Source organism: Oryctolagus cuniculus, chromosome 6 (genome assembly GCF_051225735.1).
Source record: "Oryctolagus cuniculus isolate XC-2025 breed Fujian yellow rabbit chromosome 6, ASM5122573v1, whole genome shotgun sequence".
NCBI lineage: Eukaryota > Metazoa > Chordata > Mammalia > Lagomorpha > Leporidae > Oryctolagus > Oryctolagus cuniculus.
Genome location: NC_142872.1, coordinates 2,647,453 through 2,673,540, shown reverse-complemented (window position 1 = coordinate 2,673,540; position 26,088 = coordinate 2,647,453). Strand labels below are relative to the sequence as shown.

The window sequence follows — 26,088 nt, the reverse complement described above, 5'->3', positions numbered from 1 at the left end:
AGGGAGGGAAAGAGAGAGGAAGGGAAGGGGAAAGGGGGAAGGAAATGAAATAAAGACATGGTATGCTGCTATAAAGAAATAGTTTTCAGCCTTTCAAAAAGAAAGAAATCCTATGTCATTGTGATAGATGCCTGCCCCTGCAGAACCTGTCAGTAAATGAACTAAGCTGGGAAGAGAAGCACGCTTCTACTCGTATGAAAAGGGAAAAGTGCAACGTTCCGCTGGCTTGCAGTACCTGAAGCCCCACAGTCACAGAAGTAGACAGTGGTGGTGCTAGGGAGGGGAGACAAGAGACAGGGAGCTTTCCTCCAGCATGCATTTCAGTTATGTGAGAGAGTAGGTCAGGAGCTCTTACAGCGCAGTGCCTGCAGGAGCGCTGTCCCATGCACCTGGAAAGCTGTCTCGTGCTGTGTTCTCACAGTACAACAGCAAAAAGGAGGTGCAGCGAGGTGTCTAAGGTGATGGACGTTCCACTGTCGTGGCCGTCATCTTCCCCTGTGTGTGCACGTGTCATGACTCAGCAAACTGCCTGCACTAAATGTTATGCCTCTTGCCTAGCAACTACACCTCAATAAGGCTGTTTTCCAAAAAAAGGGAAATCATGTGTCTTGAAGTCCAATAATTCTATTGATCTAATGAATGAAGAGGTTTAGAGCAAAGTTATTGACCCACTTTCCAAAGGCACATATCCACAATGCACAGAGTAACCTTCAGACCCCTAAAGGAAATGAGCTAAGCTGTAAAAAAAAAAAAAATGATGCTTTGAGTATTTCATCTCTTCCACCCATCTTTGAATTCTGAAAATATATTTTTAAATAAGAAACAATCTATGGAGAAGAACAGTTAATATGATATCCCTCCTATCCAGGCACTGGGACAAATTTTCTGCCTGACAGAGGAAGCACATGTAGAAATCTGTCATTTTGTAACATGCAACTTTAATGTGTGACATTATGAAGTAAATAAAAAGTCTTTGGCCAAAAACTAAACATTTCACTCAAATTATTAAAAACCTCATAACTGAGAAACCACTGTTAGATATGTAACATTTAATTGTTTGAATTTCTGGGAATAAGTATCAGAAATAAAGTTTGGGACCAGCATTGTGGTGTAGCAAGTAAAGCTGCTGCCTGTGATGCCAGCATCCCACATGGGCACCAGTTCATGTCTTGACTGCTGCACTTCCAATCCAGCTCCCTGTTAGCCCACCTGGGAAAGCAGTGGAAGATGACCCACATACTTGGGCCCCTGCACCCACATGGGAGACCCAGATGAAGCTCCTGGCCTCTGGCTTCAACCTGGCCCTGCCCTAGTTGTTATGGCCATCTGTGGAATGAACCAGCAGGTGGAAAATCTCTCTCTGTCTCTCCCCCTCCCTGTAACTCTTTCAAATAAGTCTTTTAAAAAATAAAGTCTGAACGTTGAGGTGAGGCTCCCAGGTTACACCCATGCAGAGATCTCTTCCCTGAGGCCTGAGCTCCTGGTTAAATAGCACACCTTCCTTGGTTACAGGATGAAATGAAGGGATGGCAACTGCACGGGCATGGTGTTTGGAACTCTGAGTGTGACCAAGACAACGCTGGGTCACAGGGCTCACAACCAGTGCCTGGAGCACCACCTCCATGTGGTGCACAGCTGTCCGGAAAAAAGTCTCTTTAGTGCCTCTTTAATGTCCTTGTTCCTCAACGTGTAGATGATGGGATTCAAGGTGGGGGTGACCATGGTGTAGAAGAGAGAGATGAACTTGCCTTGGTCCTGGGCGTAACTGTGGCTGGGTTGCAGGTACATGTAGATTATGGTGCCGTAGAAGATGACCACCACCGCCAGGTGGGAGGAGCATGTGCTGAAGGCTTTGTGCCTCGCCTCCACTGACCTGATCCTCAGCACAGCCTGGGTGACGAAGCCATAGGAGATGAGGATGAATGCCGGCGGGAGTACGAGGAACAGGACGCTCACCCCCAGGAGCACCAGCTCGTTGATGGTGGTGTCCACACAGGCCAGCTTGAGGAGAGCTGGGACTTCACAGATGAAATGGTCCAGCCTGTGGCTGCCACAGAGAGGCAACTGCAAGGCAAGGGTGGCGTGGACCAGGGCATTGGCCAAGCCACTGAGCCAGGAGGCGCAGGCCAGCTGCCAGCATATGCGTGGGCTCATGATGACAACATAGTGCAGGGGTCTGCATATGGCGATGTAGCGATCCAAGGCCATCACTGCCAAGAGGACGCATTCGGTGGAGCCCAGGGCCAGAGAAACGTAGAGCTGCACCACACAGCCGCTGTGAGTGATGGTCTTCTCTGGTCCTCGCAGGTTGACTAAGGTCTGAGGGGCAAGGCTGCTGGTGAAGCAGAGATCCAGGACAGAGAGGTTGCCGAGGAAGAAGTACATCGGGGTATGCAGAGGGGGATCCAAGTAGGAGACAACAATGATGGTGAAGTTCCCCACAAGGGTTAGCAAGTAGAAGAACAGGACAAATACAAAAAGCACAGCCTCCAGGTGAGGGTGATCCGAGAAGCCTAAGAGGATGAAACCCACCAGGGCACTCTCGTTGGCCCATCCCATCCCTCCAAAGGAAGTGGCACCTGCTAAGAGAGGAACAGAACAGGTGTGCTTGGCATCCTTCATTCTAGAGTGACAGAGTGCGAGAGCTGAGAGGACCACGGAGGCTGCCGGCCCGGCCCCTGATGCTGACTCAGAAGACACGTCCGAGACTCCTCTTTGAAAACCATGAGCACTTCCAACGTTGGAGTTCTCTGGGGACTGACTGTCAAAGCTGATAAAAGTGGGTATTCCCAAGCGTATCCAAAAATGTGCCAACACCGACTCTGAAAATAAGTTAATTGCTCTCAAGATAAAGAAGTGGGCAGCATCTTGTGGTAAACTGTTGAGGAAATCCTGTATGCAAAATGCAATATTGAGGTCTGGCAGGCACAAATGAGTGATAAAAATTTAAAAGGGATGTTTGAAAGCTGACCAAAGTAAGTGCTTAGATTTGCAAAATGATATTATTTTCAAATATAGAGATGGGGAAGCTTTTATTGATGAAATTAATTAATTAAAACAATACCTTTAAAAATGACTGACATTTGTATGAAAGGGAGTATATGATTTTTTATATATAGGAGAACATTATAATAGGTAGAAAATATAGATGTGCTTGTGGAACTAAAATATATGATATTTCAAATTACCTCATACAAGTTCTCTTAAATGATTAAACAGCAAAAAACTCTCATTTTAAAATATTATTTATTATTTATACAAACCAGAAAAATAAATCATACTCCAAAGAGCCTACAGTATTAATAAAGAAATTAAAATAGTTTCTTATAAATATATAATTCATTTAAAAGAACTCAGGTAAATCTATCAAAACTCCTTAACTTTCAACATGACAAAAGCACAAGTGGAATCACAAACAGAAGTGAGAGGAGGCTGTGTGGGCCACGTGGATGGTCCTCTTGTCTCTGTGAGATCAGGAAGGTTAGTGTGGAAGGTGTGCCCTGGAGACAGCGTCTGAGGCAAACCGTGACATACTGAGTGAAGCAGAAGCCTGGCTTTGCCAAGCAGAGAGCCATGGGCCACGCAGGCACCCAGGGCACAGCAGAGGGGCGTTTCCTGTCCCTGCTCTGGTGTTGGCAGGAAGGTGGACAGCTTAGACAAGGACGGCAGGGAGTTATGTTGTCGGCTGGGTTTGTGCATGAATAGACAAGAACCACCAACAGTGACATTAAAGAATGACAGAAGAAAAGCAATCAAATGAAAATAAGAAAATTAACGCAATTCTCTGTGGAGAGGGAAGCAGACTGAGGCTGCACGCTGACCTCTTCCCTGCTGTTAGCACTGGGGACTGGGAATGAGGGAGCACAATGCCCGCTCTCAAAACCTTGTCTCATTTACCCAGATTCCCAATTCAAAACTGGCCTCCCATCAGCCGGCACAGCAGGGGGAGGAGGGTGGCAGTCCCTGTGGGGCCTGCGGCTCCCTGCCTCTCTGGGGAGGGAGCTCTGCTTCTGTTTGTCCCTGTGCCTGAGACACTACAGAATACGCGACAACAGGAATGAAAAACAGACCAAAAACCAGCATTAATGCAAGCTTATCACACGCACAGTTACAGAAGTGGCCAGTAAACAGCCACAAACACACAAATTAACGACAAACAGAACAGGGTTCAGGGAGGGCCAAGGAGGGTGAGGAACCTCAGAGAGGGACTTCTCGTGTTTTCCGAACATGACAATGACGTGTGTGTGTGACTGTGTGTGCATGTGCATTGTGATTGTGTGCATGTGATTGTGTGTGTGGGTTTGTGCACGTGTGCATGTGCGTGTGCATGTGTGTGCGGATGCATATGATTGTGGGCGTGTGTGCATGTGTGATTATGTGATTGTGCACATGTGTGCATGTAAATATATGTGACTGTGTGTGTGTGTGTGAAGGGGAAAAATGCACATTGCACAGTGAGAACTATAGTTTAGCTTGCGAAGGACTTGGAAATTCACATTAAGAAAGCAAAACTATGAATGGTTTTGAATGAGACTGACTAGAAACATCTTAATCTGACTGCATAGACTTGATTGGAATAAATGACGGGGGTCGGCACCATGGCTCACTTGGTTAATCCTTTGCCTGTGGCACCGGTATCCCATGTGGGTACCAGTTCTAGTCCTGGCTGCTCCTCTTCCAGTCCAGCTCTCTGCTGTGGCCCAGGAAGGCAGTAGAGGATGGCCCAAGTGCTTGGACGCCTGCACCTGAGTGGGAGACCAGGAAGAAGCACCTGGCTCCTGGCTTTGGATTGGCACAGCTCTGGCTGTGGCGGCCATTTGGGGGGTGAACCAACAGAAGGAAGACCTTTCTCTCTGTCTCTCTCTCTCACTGTCTAACTCTATCTGTCAAATTAAAAAAAGTGACAAGAGAACAAAGGTAAATAATAGTCTGAGTCAAAAACGAGTGGCCTTGGCCTCTAATTCCCCTTCACAAGAAGCCCCGTGCAGCCAGCCGGACACCAGCATCTTGGCTCTTGTGCTCCCGGCACCCTCCTGGGTGCCCGCTTGCACACACACACCTCGCCCTCAGCCTCACCGAGAGCTGGCTGTGTGCTGACCATCCTCCCTCCCTCGCTCAGGCAACCGCTCCACAGGCCCTCATCACCAGCACCCAGAGCCCACCCCGCCACTGAGATCCTCTCTGTGGCCCTCCCACACCCCACCTACTTCCGTTATTCACTGTGGCTGTCTGACACTGACCGAGGTCTGACACAGAGGGGCTGGGTCTCCCGATATCAGGGACGTGTGTGACGTCAAATGTTCACTAACACACCAGGAAGCGCCCGACGAGGAGATGAACGCATTTGCGGTGCCCTGTTTCTGTGCTCAGATCGCTGCAGGGTCCCTCTGGATAGCAGACACTGGGGAAACAGGAAGTGGCTAATGTTGGGACCTGCTCGGCTGGGAGCCAGCTGCACCACAGGCATCAGAGACCCAAGTAAGGCCACAACAGCAACGTGGAAGGCAGGAAGCCCAATCTCCAGATGTGATGGAGTAGCCCGGAGCCTGAGCCCCTCTCCCTCCCCGACTGTGCGTGTACATGGAGAAAGCGAGGCAATCAGCACAGCTGTGGAGTCTACACCTGAGAGCGTGCTGAGAATAAAAGGTCCCTGCAGCTCCATGCCCTGGGAATGGGCAGAGGGAGTTGGGGAGGCCGGGTGTAGAAAAGCACTGCATACAAGTCAAAGATGAGAGAGCTGACTTTAGGGTCCCCTCTCCCCCTTACAAGAATGTCATGCAAGAGACCCTGAAGAAGACCCTGCCAGAGCACCGAAGAACAAGAAGGGAGAAACCTAGGACAGAAAGGCCCCATGAAGGAGAGGGACCAGAGGGGCGTGAGCTGCAGCAGCCCCTTCAGAGTCCTCGGTGCTGCCTGGGCAGCAGCCGCAGTGGGCGGAGCAGCTGCCCCAGGCCTCCACGTCCAAGAAGAGCCTTTGCCACACCTGGCTCCCATCCACGGGCTGACACCAGTATCCTACCCTGCAGCACCGCCCAAGCCTCCTGCCTGCAAAACACTCAGGACAGTCTGAGAAGTCATGGCCATTGCCTCCCTCTGGAGAAATCCCATTTAAGGCAGGGTTTCATTTTCCAGTCTGTTCTACTGTGCACTAGTCTTCCGTGATTACTCTGACAATTGTTGAAAATATAAGATGGTGGTTATGGTTCCCTGTATCTGTGAGATGGGTGGTTATGGACTCCCTGTATCTGTGAGATGGGTGGTTATGGACTCCCCGTGTCTGTGATATGGGTGGCTATAATTCCGTATCTGTGAGGTGGAGGGTTATGGTTCCCCATGTCTGTGACATGGGTGGTTAAGGACTACCCGTGTCTGTGAGAGGGGTGGTTATGGACTCCCCGTGTCTGTGATATGGGTGGTTAAGGACTCCCAGTGTTTGTGAGATGGGTGGTTATGGTTCCCTGTGTCTGTGACATGGGTGGTTATGGTTCCCTGTATCTGTCAGATGGGTGGTTACGGACTCCCCATGTCTGTGAGATGGGTGGTTAAGGACTCCCCGTGTCTGTGACATGGGTGGCTGTAGTTCCGTGTCTGTGAGGTGGAGGGTTATGGTTCCCTGTGTCTGTGACATGGGTGTCCATAGTTCCCTGTGTCTGTGAGATGGGTGGTTAAGGACTCCCCGTGTCTGTGAGATGGGTGGCTATGGTTCCCTGTGTCTGTGAGGTGGAGGGTTATGGTTCCCTGCGTCTGTGACATGGGTGGTTATAGTTCCCTGTATCTGTGAGATGGGTGGTCATGGACTCCCTGTATCTATGAGATGGGCGGTTATGGACTCCCCGTGTCTGTGACATGGGTGGCTGTAGTTCTGTGTCTGTGAGGTGGAGGATTATGGTTCCCCATGTCTGTGACATGGGTGGTTATGGCTCCCCGTGTCTGAGATGAGGGTTATGGTTCCCCGTGTCTGTGACATGGGTGGTATGGTTCCCCATGTCTGTGACATGGGTGGTTATGGTTCCCCATGTCTGAGATGAGGGTTATGGTTTCCCATGTCTGTGACATGGGTGGTTATGGTTCTCTGTGTCTGAGATGGGGATTATGGGTCCCCGTGTCTGTGACATGGGTGGTATGGTTCCCCATGTCTGTGACATGGGTGGCTATGGTTCCTCGTGTCTGAGATGGGGGTTATGGTTCCCCGTGTCTGTGACATGGGTGGTTATAGACTCCCAGTGTCTGTGAGAGGGGTGGTTATGGACTCCCAGTGTCTGTGAGATGGGGGTTCTGGACTCCCCAGTGTTTCCTGAGGTGTCTTAGGACCTGGGTGGAAGTTGCCAGCCTTGTCTGATGTTGAGATAGAGTCCTTCTTTCTGCACCAGTGTTGATTCTTGCTGACTCGAAAGCCTGAGCAATACAGAGCCACCACAATTTCACCTCACAGTGGTAACAGTCAAGAAAGAAAGGACCTGGAAAGCATTTTAATCCTAGTCAGTAAAATGCAGCCATTGACTCACCACCCACCCCCTTCTGGTGGCACTTGCTCTGTTCCCCCGTCTGCTGGCACAGAGCCCCCAAGTGCAACCATGTGTGATGCCGCAGGACACTCCTTTCAGCTCTCCTACATGAGTGTCAACACTAGGCTGAGGTCGCTGCCCCACTGGACCGACCGTTGTGTCCTTGTATCTATCCTTCTCTCCACCACAGTCATCACCTTGATCATTACCATCACTACCTATCGTGTTCTTAGTGAAGAATTTCTCACTTTAAAGTGTGAATCAGTTGTAATAACTAACTGCATGGCTCTAACTTGCACTTACAAAGAATGACAAAAATTACCCCGTCCCCTTATTTGATGCCACTAAACGTCACCATTACTTTAATTAAACAGCAAACTCAACAGTGACAGGAACTTATTAACTTTCATAAACCCATTCAAAATGCAGAGATACTCAAGGCTAAAAAGACTGAATTCTTACTTACTATCAAGAACACTTAAATGGATTCCCATTTTCCATCTCTCCGGAAAGCAAGTGATCCAGCATTTTCTCAGGCTTGTGTCTTGGTATCCAACTAACTTCCAAAACACGAGACACCTGGCTTAAACCAGCAACTGCCAAGACTCAGGTTTCTGGCCTTTCCTGAGAATGGTATTGGAGAAATGGGCCGCCTCATGAAAAGGCTAGGGTTTGTTTTTGGTTACCCACGCTTAGGGGAAACCTGTGTCCCCAGCAGACAGTCAACTAAGGGACTGACTCCCCATGGGGATCAATCAGGGAGAAGGCTGTGCCCATTCCCCCAGCGTGAGGTCTTCGGTCTCCCTCAGAGATTGTTCCGGAACTTTCTGCTTCACAAGGGAAACAGAAGCCAGAAACTATTATCTGATAAATGTCTACATTTACTGTCCATTTTGCAACCTCACCTTTCGTTCCTAAGCTTTTACACATTGCATAAATTCATCAGACCCCATTCCCATAGCCTCTTGTCACATCTAGACTGTGTGTGGATCCCTCTCCTGAAGACCAGCCTACATCCTGCAGTAGCCAGCTATGTCCATGATGGACCTCAAACTCGCTGAGCTTAAGTCAAACCCTGTTCTTGCTGCAGTGTTCCCAGCAAAAACCAACCTGTCTCTATCTTCCATTTACACAAGTTAGAAGCTCGAGACCATCTTTAATCTGACTTGTGATAACTTTGTCTCCTTTACTCTCTACACTCAGTAATGTGGGGGCCAGTGCTGTGGCATAGTGAGTAGAGCTTCCCCTTGTAGTACTGGCAACCCACATGGGCATTGGTTCCAGTCCCAGCTGGCTCCACTTCTGGTCCAGTTCCCTGTTGATGCACCTGGGAAAGTAGTGGAAAATGGCTCAAGTCCTTGGACCCCTGCACCTACGTGAGAAACCCTGAAGAAGCTCCTGGCTCCTGGCTTTGGCCTGGCCTGGCAATTGCAGCCATTTGGGGAGTGAATCAGCAGATGAAAGACCTCTCTCTCTCTGCCTCTCTCTCTGCCTCTCTCTCTCTCTCTCTCTCTCTGCCTCTCTATAACTCTGTCTTTCAAATAAACAAATAAACTTTTTAAAAAGATGAAGTTACATGAGCAGATGTTAACACCTCAATATTCAGTGTACCTTAAATCTCAAGATGTCATTTGAGCTGCAGAATAGCCAATGATAATTGTGTATAATTTCTGAGCTGAAAGAAGATATCCTCTGTTAAAATGTAATTATTGTATCAAATTAAGGAAAAAGGGTGAGTTCAAAATAAGTCTGCAGATTTGTGCCTAGTAGAAGAAGAGTTGTGACTAAGACCCAAAGCTTGTCTTTCTGATTCCCATGTTCCTTGCATCTGTGGGCTTGTCATGTGGGGCACTAGTTGGGATGGAGTGACATGCTGAAATGGAATTTATTTTACAAATGTCTGTCTCCCATTCTCCTTCAATAGCCAGATCCTGACACTGTCTTTATATTTGGTTTAAATTTTTTGTGAACTCTGGATATAGAGTCTTCAAATTTTAATTGTTTCCTATATGAAATATGCCAACATAGTTTTGATATTATTTGGGAAGAAAAAGCATCATGTCACATCTTGTTTTTAAAAATCACCTTCACTTTTCTTGGCTTGCAACATCACTAATTTACCTGTGTTACATGAGCAATTGCATTAACTTGCTGGTCATGCTCAGATTGTTGTTACACTAGAGGTTCTATTAATTCATAATGCATTCACTGGCTGCACTCTAAGTGTTACCCTCACTTTTGCCACAGCATCCAGCCAAGAAGAATGGGAGAAGTAAATTTTCTCCAGGGGCTCCCCGATGCTTCTTAGGCTTGCGCAGCCCCTTCCCATCACTTAGCCACCGCCAACAACACACTTTTCCCTCTTCTCACCTTGAAACCTTTGTTCTGAAAAGGCTACATTTAGTCCCATCAAGATGTTCCTATCTCATTGATTCCAGTTGTTAAAACATGCCAGTCTGTATTTATCACGTTTCCTAATCCTCTTCATCTGCCAAAAATCTCACAGGGTTGAGAAATTCACCTCTGCTCACAGGGAGGCCATGCTGCTCTGTGTAGGCCCCCACTCACAGGTGACACATCTGGCTGCTGGTGCCCACGGCCACCCCAGCTGGGCTAAAAGCTCCAGGAGCCCCGCGAGCCTACCCCACGCCTGGGTGTCATTCACACTTCCTAAGCGAGCTTGCTAATGGAAGAAATGTCCATCCCCATGGGCAATAAAAGAAACACAGGGGCCCCACTTTTAAGTGTTCTGAAAAGCCTGTCTGCAAACATGGAGGCCCTGTAGACCCTGGGCAGCCACTGCTCCTACCAGAGCAGGTTGGGAGGACTTGGAATCATTGCTGAAAATCCAGAGCTGCACAGCGCAGGAGGACTCATTCTGGAAACATCAGCAGACGCTTTGCACTAGCACCACAGCAGCAGCACAGCCACTCAAGGGAAGCCATTCCAGCAAACTTGAAGCTGGGACACTGGTCAAGGTGTCTGCTAGTATCAAAACACAGCCGGAAAGTGGATGACTGCTAAGACATGGGGGAGAATGCGGTGTTCCTGCCAACGCGAAGCAGCAGGGCCATTGGGAGACAGCGGGGGATTTTGTGGGTGCTTTGTCTTCTCTGAGTCTTCCCTGCTCAAAACACAACTCTGCTTCAACCATCCAAGCCCATGAGGGACTGATACGGAGCCAGAACAAGGCCTCCACTGCCCTCAGCACAGAACTTTCAGGGGTCTGTAGCACTTTGGGGAGCTTTGGGAAACAGCAGGCTGTGTCACTGGAGCACATGCCCACACAGCCTGGACTGGGGGTGGGAGGAAGGCTCTGTCTGGCAGTGGGGCCACTCTGCTTGCGCCCAGCCTTCCTCTCACAAGGCTTCATCCAGCCCCACTACTGGGTGCTCCAGGGCTGCAGCTTGGGGAGGCCCGAGAGAATGCCGCCAGCCTGCGAAGCCTGCAGTCAGCTCTTTGATGTCAATGCCACAATTCCTGTTCCTTGCTTTTTCATGGGCCTTATCCCAGTCTCATTTCTTTGATTCTCTGGTGGCTTCTGTAGGATCCATATTTCCTAATGGCAATGAATTCAATGCTATTTTTTTTCTGATTTTCTTTCTATTTGTGGCAAACAGCACTTGTGGCAATCAGTAACTTACAAAAACAGTTAACAAAGGGGCAAATAACCAGTTGAGAAATCAATGCCCCGAACATTGGAGAGGCAGAAGCAGGGCCGGGCATCATTCTCCTGGTGATACTTCTGCTTACGGCTAGTTACCAAGGACACTTAGAAATGACTGTCACACGTGGACATCCAACACCCTCCTCCAGTATTTTTCCTCATCTCATAGAACTCATTCACTCTGAATATAGATTGCTATTTTCTTTCCACATTGATCGTGAAGTGAAATAGAAAGTATACTACTCCATGTTCACATGTTTTCCTAGAATCAAGATGTGAAAATTCTTCCATCCAGAAGGGAGAGGACAAAGGGAAAGGCTGTTCATTCAGTGGCACCATGGGAAATGAAGACGGGCACTCAGTGTAAGTAACTGAGGGGCCTCAGTAAGCTTACTAAGCTTTTTTCTGGAGCTTAAATCTCCAAACTCTGAAGATGCAAGTGTGCTGTAGCTCTCCTGGAGGTCGACTCTGCCCCTGTGACACACTGACACCAGGGCTGGGGTGATGTTCCCACCACCAAGACACACCTGAGTGGGCAGTCACATGCTGTGTGACAACGACAGTCACTGCTGTGCCCTGGCCTCTTTGAAGAAGCAGGTGCGGCCTGAGTCTCTGCTCTGAAGTTAGTTACTGAAAGCAAACTTTGTCCACCTTAAGTGTTTGTCTTTCTCTAAACCTCCAGCTTGTCTCAGCTCATTTGCAAAAGTTTTTTGTCATCAAAATGGACCTATAATCAGTGTCCTGCCACCAGGACATCATCATCCTCTCTGGTGGCACTTGTGGAGCCCTGTGGTGTAATGAAAACTCGAGGACGCTGGCAACAGAAAAGGCCTGGGGCCAAGCCCTGGTCTTCCATGCTTCAGATGTGGTACTGGATCCTGCTGGGCTTCAATGTCTCTCACACTGCTGGGATGGTAAAGGACCACGGGAAACCTGCCCAGTGGTGGGGCGAGGGCACTGGGTAAACAGGGCACTAGGTGAGGTCAGCAGCTTCGAGGGACTCACAAGCTTCCCAGCCTCGCACAGCCCCTGCCAGCCCACCCTCAGTGTTCTTCCCGCCATGCTTGGCACTGCGTCCACTCACAAATCTGCCTCCACAGCTCCACACACCCCCTCAGACTCTAGAGAAAAGTCACCTTCCAGGGACACTGCTTCACCCCTCGTATGCACTTCTATATTTATACAGTACTAGCACTCAAAGACAGTGACGGTAATGCCCAGCCTAACTCTTTGTCCTTAATATCGAGCATTTTCTCCTGCAAGTTTGTTAAGTAAGCGTGTGGATTTGTCGAGCATGGCAGTGGTGTTGGAGGTGTTCAGAGGAAGCACAGAAAAGAAGCCTAAGAGAGAACGAGGCACACGCCACAGGGAAGCAGCACCGTGTCCAGGGGCGGCACACACAGCGGCATGTGTGCCACAGACCCCTACCTGCACGGTCACTGCAGCAACACCTGGGCCCACACCTGTCGCTCCCCCTCTTCGTGGAGGAACGACACAGGACCCTGCGCTGTTCTTTCGTCTGCTCGGCCCTCCCCGGGTTTGCTGCTGGTTCTTCCCGGGTTGGCTACTGTCCCTTCCACCTCCGTGGAAGGGCAGTTCCCCCTGGCCACATTCCCCACTTCCGCAGGGGAGCGGCACACCGCCGGCCGGCTCTCTCGGGGGCTGCACAGGTGTTCCTTCAGATGTTCCCCTTAGATGTTCCTTGTGCATGCCGTCTCTCTCCTCCTTTATAGTCCTCCTCCGCCAATCCTAACTCGGCTGCCCACACGCCGAACACGCTGCTCTCCTCCAATCAGGAGCAAGTCCTACAGTTTATTGGCTGAACTGGAGGCAGCTATGCAGAAGCTGTTTTCTTCTCTCCCAGCGCCATATTGTGGGAGAGCAGATGCATAGAACAAGTCTTAATTCCAGTAACTTAGTCTAGTCCGGATTGCTCCCCACACACACCATAGCTCACAACACAGAAAAGCAAGTACACTAAACACATGTGTGTTTACACAGGGGTGAGAATTTACATGAAGGCCTTGTCATTTATTTCACTGTATTTTCTATTCTATGTAGATGTATGTATAGTCTATTTCATTTTTACAGACCGTTCCATCCAATTATAAACTTACTGAAGGTAATTTCCCCATCTTTTTTAACAATACATTTTAAGTACTTCTTTATAGACTAGATTAAAACTATTATTTAGTTATTTCTTGCTGGACATTATTGCAACTAATCTACCCATCCATTCTCTTGGACACATGCTATGTTCCTGTCTGTATGCTAGATATGAGGAATATAAAGTAAGCAAGAGATGAACTTTGCCAGCCACTTGTTGCTGCTGCATTTGTCCTGCCCACAGGGGCTGCCACCAACTTCCAGCTATGCAGGGGTTCAGGAGCTGGACACTGATCTCAGGGTGACCGCTGACCCCTCACTTGCCTTGGGAAGTGGTGCTGTGGCCCTGGGACTAAGGATATTCATGTGCAATGTGGGGCTGTTTCCTGGTGCACCTGAGACACACTGCCACAGGAACTGAAGTCATACTTGCTGTGGGAACATGAGAGCCCAAACCAAGTCCACAGGAGACTGAGAAACATCAGGGGCTCACTAGGAGCCAAGTTATGTTCTGAAGACATTGCTCACATGAACCTCTTTAATTCCCTCCCCAGTGAATAGGGGCTATCCCACCCCATCACTGCCAATAGTGAGTAAGGCTGAGCGCAGCGGTAACACACTCAATGCAAGACCACCGGTCAGAATCTGAGCCTGCTGTTCACATCCCAAAGCTCCAAGAGACCAAAATGCACACCCTCTTACAGGTGGACACACAGGGCAGGCGCAGCCCACCCCTCTAAGTCCTCTCTCAGTCTGCAGTGCTGGGCTTTCCCCTGGTAAACCACTTTTCTGGCTTACGGCTCTGAGCTTCCTGGGCTGCACTGGTTCCTTGGGGAGCCTTTAGATACTTAACACTGGGACAAGGAAGGACTGCAGCAGGAACTGTGTCCCCTGGGGCTGGGTCAAGTCCTCATTCAGATAAACCTATCTGATACCTGAATGCTCTCCTTGAGGAAGGAGAGGGGGCAGGTTCCACCATAACACACAGAGAAGCCAGTGGCAGGTGGGACTGAAGGCTGTTAGAGACTGAGGGTGGCTCTGAGAAAGGGGTGAGGGTGGAGATGTGACTGTGGAGACTCGGGCAGACAGGACACCACTTTGTCCCTCTGGGTCTGGGGACATGAGCTCTGTCAGGCCCACCGAGAGAAGCTGGCGTGGACAAAGCCGGTGCTTATGGCTGCACCCAAGGATACTGCTCTCTGGCTTCAGAGGATGGGGGGCTGTGGGAAGCCATCATAAAATGCTCTGACATCCGCGTGGGCCTCAGCACATTTCCTCTAACCAATGTGCAGCGAGTTCTTTGCTGGCTGTACCAGAAAAGGTTCAAAATCACTTCAAAAACTCTGTAGTGCATACAGGCTTCCATGGAATGTTTCCCTGAGCTGCCCAGTGTGGAGCCACAGCCCACCCTTCCTGTGACACAGGCTCACTGGCATCACTCATGCAAGAGGCACTGAGTTTTCTCTGCTGTGGACGAACTCTCCCCTTTGCCTGAGGTAAAATGAAAGGACCCAGAGCAAAACTGAACTGTGAATCAAGTTAGCGCTGGGCTAAAAAACTTCAATTTTGAGGACACCACAAGCATAAGCATTGTGTAACGGGGAAGACTTGTTTGCTACACCCTGTTTTGCACAATGCCTGCACTGTTCTTGGGAAGCAGTGTTAAAGGCGGTGCTCTCAGCCCAGAGAACTGGCAGAGCTTCCACAAATCCCAGTGTTCTCACCATGCACTGAGGCCCTGGCACTTCCGAAGCCTTTCAGGGGTGCGTCTCCCTTACCCCCGGAACATCTCCGTCCGGTCCCCCACAACACCTCGGAGCATCTCTCCTGTCTCGCATGCCCACCACAACTCCGACTTCCCATCTCCCTGAAGCATGTCCGTCAGCAACCCACTCCAGTTACCTTTCCAGTCTCCAGGGTGATGCTCATCGGAGCGACTGCCAACTCACTGCAGAGCTCTGCGCTCGCAGGTCCACCTTTGCTCATCTGCATATGCTCTGAAGAAAAATGATGAACATCTTTAAGGTTTTCAAATATTATTTAACCTTAAAGTGATGTTTAAATCAATAATGTACGGCTCACAAATTAAACTGCTACAAATACCTCAGCAAGATGTCCCTAAAGCAGTAAAACTGTTATCACAACCAAATAGTGGTCGAATCAACTCTAAGTTTTTCCAATCCAAAACTCTTTTTTTTTCTTTTGATCAGAATCCCAATCCAACCAGAAGAATTCTAGGAAGTGCATTTAGAAGCTATTCTTCCATATTACATACAGGAAACACTGGCACTAAATCCATATGAGGCTCAGAGAGGCTGCACATACGAGGTGGGTGAGGATGCTGGTCCTCTCTTGAAATCCAGAGAACATCCACATTTTTAATGAAATTGTCCACTTAAATCCAGCATGGCAGCTTATACACTCGAGAGGGAGCTCACAGGGTGGCCCTCTGGGATATCATGCCCCACCAGGAAATGCTTGCTAAACACAAGATGGCCAAGGACAGCAAGGCATTGGAATCCCTACAGTCATAATTTTCATCATACAAAGAATTCTTTTTAGCCTAGAAAATTTCAACAGCAACTCTGGAAACACTCAGAACCTCACTGAACAGATCTGTGGTCTCCTGTGAATCCATCTAGCCAACCTTCCACCCATTCGTCCATCTACCCATTCATCCACCCACCCACCCATCCATCCACTCACCCATCCAGCTACCCACTCACCCATCCATGTACCCACCCATCCACTTGTCCATCAACCCAAACATCCACCCATCCAGCTGTCCATCCATCTATCTATGCTGATTGTACTTATGGCACTGATTTTTACTTACTTCAGTGATTCTAATTACCACCACTGAAATACATACATGAAAGTGATCAAATTGGTGATTTTAATGTTTGTATTTACTTTATCAAAATAAAAATACTAACTTTCTTTTTTTAAGATTTTATTTATTTATTAGAGAGGCAGAGTTACACAGAACAAGAGAAGGAAAGACAGAGAGAAAGGTCTTCCTTCTGCTGGTTCACTCCCCAGATGACTGCAATGGCAGGAGCTAAGCTGATTCAAAGCCAGGGGGCAGGAGCTTCTTCCAGGTCTCCCACATGGGTGCAGGGCCCCAAGCACTTGGGCCATCCTCTGCTGTTTTCTCAGGCCACAGCAGAGAGCTGGACTGGAAGAGGAGCAGCCAGGACACAAACCAGTGCCCATATGGGATGCTGGTGCCACAGGCAAATGCTTAACCCACTACACCACAGCACTGGCCCCAAAATACTGAATTTCACATCTATCTCAAGATTTTCATGAAATTCCTAAGTGGACTACAAGTGCAAATTGAAAAGGGTCCCTACCACCCAGGTGAGACCTAGATTGAGCTTCCATTTCTGACTTTGGCCTGGCGCATCACCAACTGCTGCTGTGGGCATTTAGGAACTGAATCAACAGATATGAACCAGATGTGTGTGTGTGTGTGTGTGTGCGTGGTGTGTGTGCACGCACGTGTTTGTGTTTCCTCTCTCTCTGTCTGACTCTAAAATAACAAGAAAGAAAACTTTCATTTGTACCCAGTGTAACTTTTCCAAGCCCATCTGCACTACAGGGAGTGAGGATGAGAGGCCCTCTGCTTGACAGCGCTGTTCTCCTGGCTGCTGTCACATCTCACTGAATCTTGCATCTGATTTCCCACTTTCACCCTTGGCTTCCACACTCTGTCCACAACACAGCAGCTGTGGGGAGCAACTCGGACTAGACTAGGTTACTGGAATTAAGACTTATTCTATGCATCTGCTCTCCCACAATATGGCGCTGGGAGAGAAGAAAACAGCTTCCGCACAGCTGCCTCCAGTTCAGCCAATAAACTGTAGGACTTGCTCCTGATTGGAGGAGAGCAGCGTGTTCGGCGTGTGGGCAGCCGAGTTAGGATTGGCGGAGGAGGACTATAAAGGAGGAGAGAGACGGCATGCACAAGGAACATCTAAGGGGAACACCTGTGCAGCCCCCGAGAGAGCCGGCCGGCGGTGTGCCACTCCCCTGCGGAAGTGGGGAATGTGGCCAGGGGGAACTGCCCTTCCACGGAGGTGGAAGGGATAGTAGCCAACCCGGGAAGAACCAGCAGCAAACCCGGGGAGGGCCGAGCAGACAGAAGAACAGCGCAGGGTCCTGTGTTGCTCCTCCACGAAGAGGGGGAGCGACAGCAGCCAACTGGGATCACTGTTGTTAAAAAGCCAGATACAGGGTCGGCACCTTGGCTTACTGGGTTAATCCTCCACCTGCAGCACTGGCATCCCATATGGGCGCCAGGTTCTAGTCCCGGTTGCTCCTCTTCCAGTCCAGCTCTCTGCTGTGGCCCGGGAAAGCAGTGGAGGATGGCCCAAGTGTTTGGGTGCTACACTCGCATGGGAGACCAGGAAGAAGCACCTGGCTCCTGACTTCGGATCCGTGTAGCTCTGGCTGTGGTGGCCATTTGGGGGGTGAACCAACAGAAGGAAGACCTTTCTCTCTGTCTCTCTCTCTCTCTCACTGTCTAACTCTATCCGTCAAATAAAAAAAAAAAAAGCCAGACACATACCTTTGGGTCCAGCACACTTGGAACTTACAAATCACCACCCCATTTAATAATATGTAGAAATGAATCTAAAAACTAAAGTCCCTGCATCCTTGCCTCAGTCTTACTTGGTCACTGAGTGTCATGAGTATTTCTGGAGAGAGCTGGAAGGACCCCTCCTGCCCCTTAGTGCAGCTGCTACCAGAGAAGCCTGTTAGTGTGATCCGTGGTGTTCCAGGCTGGGAGAATGACTCCAATGCTAGGGAAGAGGGTGAAAGAACTGCAAACCGACACCCAGCACCCCTTATGCTACCTCCATGTTCTCAGTGCACTGATTCTATCCACTCTTTCCCAGGCCAGCGTGTTCTGAAGGAACCACAGCGATAACTTCCTACTTCAATTCTTGCCTCCATGTGCTCCATGCTCTACAGTAGGGAAAACAGAATAAAAAACATATGTGGACAGCTCAATCAGTTGATAAGACAAAGACAACCATAGGGACTAAATAAATTTATTTCACAGCTCGTTTTTTCTGGAAACTCAAGCAGGTTTTCTAAGTTGCAGTCTTGGAGAGAATTCTTTCTTTCTGGGAAAACATCCATCTTTTTTCAATTGATGCCTTTAACACTTGGGTAAGACCCAGCAATGTTATGAAGATGTAAAAAGCTTTACTAAAAGTCTTCTGATCACATCTAAAAAAATCCCTTCACAGCAACATCTAGACTGGCATTTGACCAAACATCGGCACCCCAGCCTCGCCAGCTGACACATCAAACTTCCTGCAGTCCACCTTTTTCTACTGGCACTCATATACAACTCCTTAAGCCATAATGAATCTCCCAATAAATATTCATTCTGCCCATGACATCCTGTAAGTTAAATACTATGATTTAAAATTAATGCATCTTGTGTTACATGATAAGGGGATAAAAGAGGGAAGAAATCAGTTTAACCCATATGTATACACACATGTATATGTAATACATAAAATGCTTACATAGTATACACATGTTTAAGTCTGCATATACATATACATGCAAACACATATGTACATGCACACAAAAATGCATCACAAAATAAAGAAGCATCAGCCACCATCCTCATTTCTGCACATGGTCAGACAGTGGTAGCTGGGATCACCCCCTGCCTCCTTTCATGGCTCTGGCTCGCTCCACATCCCGTGTCTCCTGCAAGCCCTTCAGCTCACATGTTGTTCACCTGGCTGGGCCCAGGGCATTCACAGCCCTGCCACAACTGGGTTATTGTAGTTTTTCGATTGACCCTCATCATATGGCCTGGTAAGACCAAGAGACACCTGCAGAGACCTTCAGCATCCCGGTGTACTCTTCCTTACCTCCATTGCGGAGAAGCCATCCTGCTTCTCCTTGTTGGTCATCAATTGTCACCACCACTACTGGAACTTCCTTCTTCACCTGTTTATCCAGAGAAGCCAGGAACCCAGAGTGACCAGGTGGCAGCCCTAGCTTCCAGTTTAACGGGATCTCTGTGGTGTCTCCTGGTCTAGACACTCCTCCCTTCGGAATGAAGACCTTTAGGCCAGCAGAGATTAAGGCTGTGGGGATAGGAAGCAAAAGTGAGTGGTACGCATGGTCACTCCCATTTCCACCCTTTTGATTACAAACCCCGAATCCTCACTAGGTGAGAAAAGCCATGTGTTGAACATGGACCCAGAACATGCACAGTAATGTCCTGAGAATCATCTCCATTTCACAAGGCTTTGCCACCTAACTGATGCTGCCGGTCAGTCTCCCAAAGGCTACTGCTCTGTTTTAACAAGTCAGCAACTTCAAAATGCTGAGGGCACAGTGAATGAATTCCATCAGCCTGGGTCCAGGGGCACAGCTCACTTACTCTGAAGTCCGTGTCTTGATCAGAACCAAAGCTGTGTAGGATAATGTAAATGGTAGGTAAGTGTGCAAGTTTTAGTCAGCTTTCCCTTAGTTTCATGAGAAATCTGAGGCAGACAAATTTTATAGAAGTTTAATTAGCCTCATAGTTCCAGGAGTTCATGTCTAAATTCAGGTAGCCACACTTGTCTGGTCTCTGATGAGAGTAGAACGTGGCATCAGCAGAGCACAGGCAAAGGAAGGATCCCAAGGCAAGCCAGGAAGCAAAGGGTGTAGGTGTGCCGACTCATGGTTTCCCAGCAACCCTCTCATGAGTGAGCGCCACTGCTGAGGGCACGCCTGCTGTGCCCTGAGGACATCCTATAGGGCTCCATTTCCCATTTTCCCCCATTACCTCCCTTTGTGCCACCCTAGGATCTAAGCTTCTTTAACACATTGGCCTTTGAGGAACGTCCAAACTGTAGCAATAAGCATTCCATAAGTCCACGTTCAGGAGTTCTGGCAGAAACATTTTTTGAAGACAAAGAAAATCCATCCCCAGAGTGTCTGTCCAGTAAGAACTTCCTTCCATGATGAGGTGGTGCAATGTAACCAGTCTCCCACTTGGTAGTTGGCTGATCACCCTGAGGAATGGTGCCTGAGCAGGGGCTGCTAGTAGATTGTGCACACAACAGTGGCCACAGCCAGTCATCCTCCAACAACGGAAACCCAGTGTAACTTCCATCTCTATTGCCAGGGCCACTCTGTCGTGAGCCTACTGGGTGTGACGGGGTGGCTGGAGAAGGCAGCTGACTGATATCCTCAGAGTATACTGTGCTGTTCATGCTATTGCTAAAAGCACGCAACATAGAATCTGCATATTTTCAGCCTGTCAGGAGAGGTCTGTCCACATCTTCCCCAGACCTTCTCATCACCAGTTTTCCAGTGGCATCCCTTGCAAGCTCCCCATCCACCAAACCACTGGACACACCCTATGAACTGGTAAAGAGTTGCACCCAATCTTATCTTCAATATATTTATTACATATTAAAATAGCTACAAAGGCACAGAAAATAAATGATTTATCATTTTTGACAAAGTTGGCTATTTCTATGGACATATTTCTGACAGGATGAATTTTCTAGAATTACAAGATTTCTGTTAACTTCTTCTATGCATTAACATCACAAGGGAGCACTAGACTTAGGCAAAACTTGTATACAAATAAGTTAGCTGAAACGCACCTATCAATTGAGGCCTGTCAATCACCAAAAGGTCAGAATATTATAACCAAATAGAAAAAATGCATCATGGATATTCTCTCAATGAAGGATTTTGTGTATATACTTTTGGGAAGTTGGTGTATCCTTTAAAAATTCCTTTGAAGGGGTCAGCGCTGTGGCGCAGCAGGTTAAAGCCTCAGCCTACAGTACCAGCATCCCATATGGGCACCAGTTCGAGTCCCAGCTGCTCCACTTCTGATCCAGCTCTCTGCTATGGCCTGGGAAAGCAGCAGAAGACGGTCCAAGTCCTTGGGTCCCTGCACCTGTGTGGGAGACCCAGAAGAAGCTCCTGGCTCCTGGTTTCGGATCAGCTTATCTCTGGCCATTGTGGTCATTTCAGGAGTGAACCATTGGATGGAAGGCCTCTCTCTCTCTCTCTCTCTCTCTCTCTCTGGCTCTACCTTTCTCTATAACTCTTACAAATAAATAAAAATAAATAAAATAAATCTTTTTTTAAAAATTCCTTTAAGAAGAAAAAGGTTAAATTAGCTAGTCTATTGTGAACAAAACTTTAAGCAAAGATTTATTTCCTTTTTTTTTTTTTTTAACTAATCTTCGAACAGAACCCTTCAATTTACTATTGGACAGAAAGGCAAAGATAGGCAACTGTTTCATTGCTTTTTCTTGTGACACTTTCAGTTCCTCCTCTCAGAAAATCCAGTATTAAACACCACTGGTTCTCACTTATTACCATAAGTTCATAAGTAAGACTTTCCAGTACACAGAAAGAAGCAAAAGTGATGTATCAGGATAACAAAGGGTCTGGTCACTGGTCTTATATTTTTGAAGTTTACTGAGAAGGTTACACCTCAAAAAGGAACCAGATCACTGGAGACATTGATGTTTGAAATTTAGAGAGAAAAGTTGGAAGTGAAGACTCTAGAACATACATTTGTGCATCCTTATTGTCCTCAGAAGATTTTTCAACATCTCTGTGTCCCAAACATCACAAGCGAAAACACAGGGACGCCACAACTGAGGAGCTGCCCAAAGTGATCTAATCAAACTATGTAACTTATAAACCCTGGCCAGCAATGAACGTGTCAGGAGCTGCTGAGGGTGAAGAGCAGTCCCAAGGCTGCCACTCGGCCTCGCCTGCGTTGCTGGAGGATGACGAGGCAGTGCGTGCGCTCTAGTGTGGCAGCACAGTTTCGTAATCATGCTCAGTGGTGTAGGAAGAGGGCCCAGCAACAGAAGTCCTCAGCAGGGCGTAGTCGGTTTCTGACCCCTCTCTCAGCACCCTCACTCTCCTTGTGGCGTCTACGTTCTCATAGCCATCATCATTGGAGTTCAGTGAGGACCTCCGGTGGCGGGCGTGATTAATGATGCTGTAGCACACTTCATCGGATCCACTGCCATTCTCAAGCTCCTACCACACACAGAGAGAAAAGAAATCAAGGACCCAAGATCATCAAAACAGAACTCAGTGCCCACCAAAAAAAAAAAAAAAAAAAAAAAGCCCTTGTCCAAGCCCTAGTGACTTAAGCCTCATTATAAGGGGCAAGCACTGTGGCTCAGCGGGTTAAAGCCCCACCCTGAAGCGCCGGAATCCCATATGGGCACCAGTTTGAATCCTGGCTGCTCCATTTACAATCCAGCTCTCTGCTGTGGCCTGAGAAAGCAGTAGAAGATGGCCCCAGGACTTGGGCCCAAGTTCTCCCACCCATGTGGGCAACCCAGATGAAGCTCTTGGCTCCTGGCTTTTGACTGGTGCAGCTCTGCCCGTTGCAGCCAGTCGGGGAGTGAACCAGCAGATGGAAGACTTCTCTCTCTCTCTCTCTCTCTCTCTCTCTCTGCATAACTCTTTCAAATAAACAAATCTTTAAAAAAAAAAGCATAAAATCACCTATATTGTGATATATTCAGACAAATGGAATGAAGGAATTGTTTTTCTATTTCTTTGTTTTTTGCTTTGTTCTTACTTTTGTCTAATTACCTGATTAGAAGTAGATGAAATTTCTTGCCCTGTAGGATAAAAAATAAAGCAACTTGAGACCTCTGGATCATCACAGGTTGAAGAGGATGAAAAGGAGCGGAGGCAGTGATGACGTTGCAGAGAGGCGGCTACCTAAGCTGCGGCCACTCACACATGCCAGCTTCCGCCATGTGCTGAGGGTGCCTGTAGCCCAGCTGACCCCAAGTCTGCTGGACACACCAGAGCTCGGAATTTAGTTGTAAAATATACCGCCACAAATGGTGACAATGGAGTGTGTAAAGAAGGAAAGAAGAAATGCTGCTGTAAATGTGAGATAAATTCTATAAAATATCACCAAAAATTATTATTATAAGTTTTAAAGATGCAGTCATCTCAGGGAAAGCTGCAGAACAAGAGTAATTTTTCAAATTCCACACAAATACACAAATTCGGATCGACTGCATTGTGACTTCAGAAGCAATGTGGAATCTACTTCACAGCCTGTGCTCAGGGGCGTGCCCACTATTCACAGGAAGCTGGGGCAGATGGGATACTGCACTCACACCTGCACCTGCAGAGGCTGCCCAGGCACTAGTGCCTTGGAATCAGCATTGAGTACCACAGGACCCATTTGACCTCGCCAAGAGTCTGTTGGCTGATCCTCATACACGTGTGCACACATACACACCTGCACACACCCACATACACACCCCCCATACCACACCTGTGTGCACGCACCACACACACCCCACATATATACCACACACCTGCACACACATATACCACACACATGCACACCCACATACACCACACACCCCGCACACACAAGAACACACACCTGCCCGTGTACCCACACACACATGTACATGTGCACACACACACCACACACCCACACACGCAGTAACCATGCGTGGTAACCAATATGCTAATCAAATTTGATGCAGTAATCATAATATAATACATACATCAGACCATCACATTGTAGCCTTGACTAGGTATTATTTCTACTTGACAATTACAGTCAATGAAGCTGGAAAAAAGGAAAAAAGAAAAAACAAGGTGTTTCCCTCAGGTATAACTGTTCTCAGGTACTGAACATACTTATTCATTATCTACTTTGAGCTTTTGCATGATTGCTGCACAAAAATACTGTGGTAAACTGCAAATAATTAAGCAAAAAAAAATGCACTGGTCACCAACTCATATTCAAACTGGCCCTGCTTTAAAACACCAATGTTGGCCGGCGCTGCAGCTCAATAGGCTAATCCTCTGCCTGCAGTGCCAGCACCCCGGGTTCTAGTCCTGGTTGGGGCACCGGATTCTGTCCCGGTTGCCCTTCTTCCAGGCCAGCTCTCTGCTGTGGCCTGGGAGTGCAATGGAGGATGGCCCAGGTGCTTGGGCCCTGCACCCCATGGGAGACCAGGATAAGTACCTGGCTCCTGCCATTGGATCAGCACGGTGCGCTGGCCGCAGCATGCCCGCTGCTGCGGCCATTAGAGGGTGAACCAACGGCAAAGGAAGACCTTTCTCTCTGTCTCTCTCTCTCTCACTGTCCACTCTGCCTGTCAAAAAACAAACAAACAAACAAAAACAAAAAAACACCAATGTTAAATTAAAATCTGCAGTATCTTAGTTAACTGCTTCCCACAGAAGCTAATCAAATGTGAACTGAAATAAATCATAATCAGATATTACTATAATACAGAGAAGGAGATGATCAACCTCACAAGACAGAAAGGACTACACAGTATCTCCCACAATCCTTCAAACAGCAGCAACAGGAACTGATGACATTTGCACTTCCCTCAATGAGAAACGGAGCACAGCAGTGACGTACTTCTTTTGTGTTGCCCTTGAATTTCTCTTTCAGATGTAGTCACTTCTTGCCTACAAGCAAACACAGTAATGTGTTTCGTTAAAAAAAATAAAAATGAAAGAGAGAAAAAAAGAGCATTTGCTCTTTAAATCATCTTACAATTAAAAGTCTGCTTACTCTAGCCTTTCTGAAAAGCCACAAAAATCTAGGAGAAGAATGAGAAGTATAGAATAAAACTACATGCTTATATCATGAAACTGAGGAATTACGAGGCTATCAGAGTACCTAGATCTCCAGGCAGATGGAGGACACATAGACGACATGATGCTGTCATGATACTAAGATACCAGACTGCCTCTATGTTACCACGTGCGAGGAGGACACAGGATGACAGGTTTATCATGAAGCACTCAAGCAGCCAACAGTTTGATGTCCAACTTTTTCAGCTTGTAGAATTATGAAATAATAAATTTCTGTCAGATAAGCCAATGTGCAGTACTTTGTTAGAAAACTCTACAACTAAAGCAGCCTGCTATGCAGAAATGGGACCAGACTAGACCAAAGAACCAGGTCATTGTGTCTGCCAGTTAGTTCCCTGTTCACCTTGACCTCCTGCAACATGGACCCTCCTGTTTCAGAAATTGACTTTAGGCACTGGGATCCCATATGTGCGCTGGTTCATGTCCCAGCTGCTCCTCTTCTGATCCACCTCTCTACTTCATTTTCAGAGTGAACTAGTGGTTGCAAACTTCTCTCTCTGTCTCTTCCTCTCTCTGTCTGTAACTGTACCTCTGAAACAAAAAAATATTTTTAAAACATAAGTAAACCACTCTCCCTCACTTCAGAGGCAGCCAGCCAAAGGATGGGATGATAAAGATTAAAACCCACAAATACTACTGCCATGAATTGTTACACATCAAAATATTTGATTGATATTAACCAACAAAAAAGAAAACATAAAAGGTAATGCAAACAAATTGTAGGTAAATTAGTCATCTAATGACAGGCAGGAAAAATAAGAAGAGACTATCTGAAATTCACTGTTAAATGTTCTCTAACTCATACACTTCCAATTACAATGTTTGGCAAAAGCTTACACAGCATGCTTTCAAAATCTGTGGACATCATAAACATCATGGTATTTTCTGAGCACTAAGCCAGCCAGGCACGCACTGACCACAATCTAAGGTGAAGGCTATTCTACAGAAGAAGAAATCAAAATCTAGAGAATGTAAAAAGCTTGTCTCGATGAAGACTAATAGAACCTACAAAGCAGAAATAACATAGACCACACAGATCCTCATGACAAATAAAATCAGAATTACATTTAGGATTGTAAAATAATGTTTGAAATTAAAAACTACCTATATCCAAGAAAAAAAAAGCAAATTTGAAAATAT

General features: G+C 47.5%; 2 protein-coding genes across 2 annotated transcripts in view; both read right to left on the bottom strand.

Annotated features, from left to right (window-relative positions):
• Positions 1-920: 920 nt before the first annotated feature.
• LOC100354396 (olfactory receptor 2G3) lies at positions 921-20,551 on the bottom strand. Its single transcript, XM_089334733.1, has 5 exons — positions 19,700-20,551; positions 19,182-19,400; positions 18,141-18,252; positions 15,181-15,275; positions 921-5,401 (listed from the first exon to the last, which is right to left on the bottom strand). Exon 5 carries the CDS (start codon positions 2,620-2,622, stop codon positions 1,594-1,596), a length of 1,029 nt encoding a protein of 342 aa, XP_089190859.1. The 5' UTR covers positions 2,623-5,401; positions 15,181-15,275; positions 18,141-18,252; positions 19,182-19,400; positions 19,700-20,551; the 3' UTR covers positions 921-1,593.
• Positions 20,552-20,696: 145 nt separating this feature from the next.
• The window catches only part of GCSAML (germinal center associated signaling and motility like), a gene marked incomplete at its 5' end in the record, with an annotated part of 40,682 nt that continues 35,290 nt past the window's right edge, over positions 20,697-26,088 (bottom strand). The window contains 3 exons of the mRNA XM_089335751.1: positions 20,697-22,326; positions 22,894-22,922; positions 24,710-24,759. Coding sequence (XP_089191877.1) covers positions 22,090-22,326; positions 22,894-22,922; positions 24,710-24,759 — 316 coding nt within the window. The remainder of the gene's footprint in view (positions 22,327-22,893; positions 22,923-24,709; positions 24,760-26,088) is intronic.

Excerpts from the sequence above, each read along its gene's own strand:
- LOC100354396 (XM_089334733.1), bottom strand. The coding sequence starts at position 2,622 with ATGAAGGATGCCAAGCACACCTGTTCTGTTCCTCTCTTAGCAGGTGCC.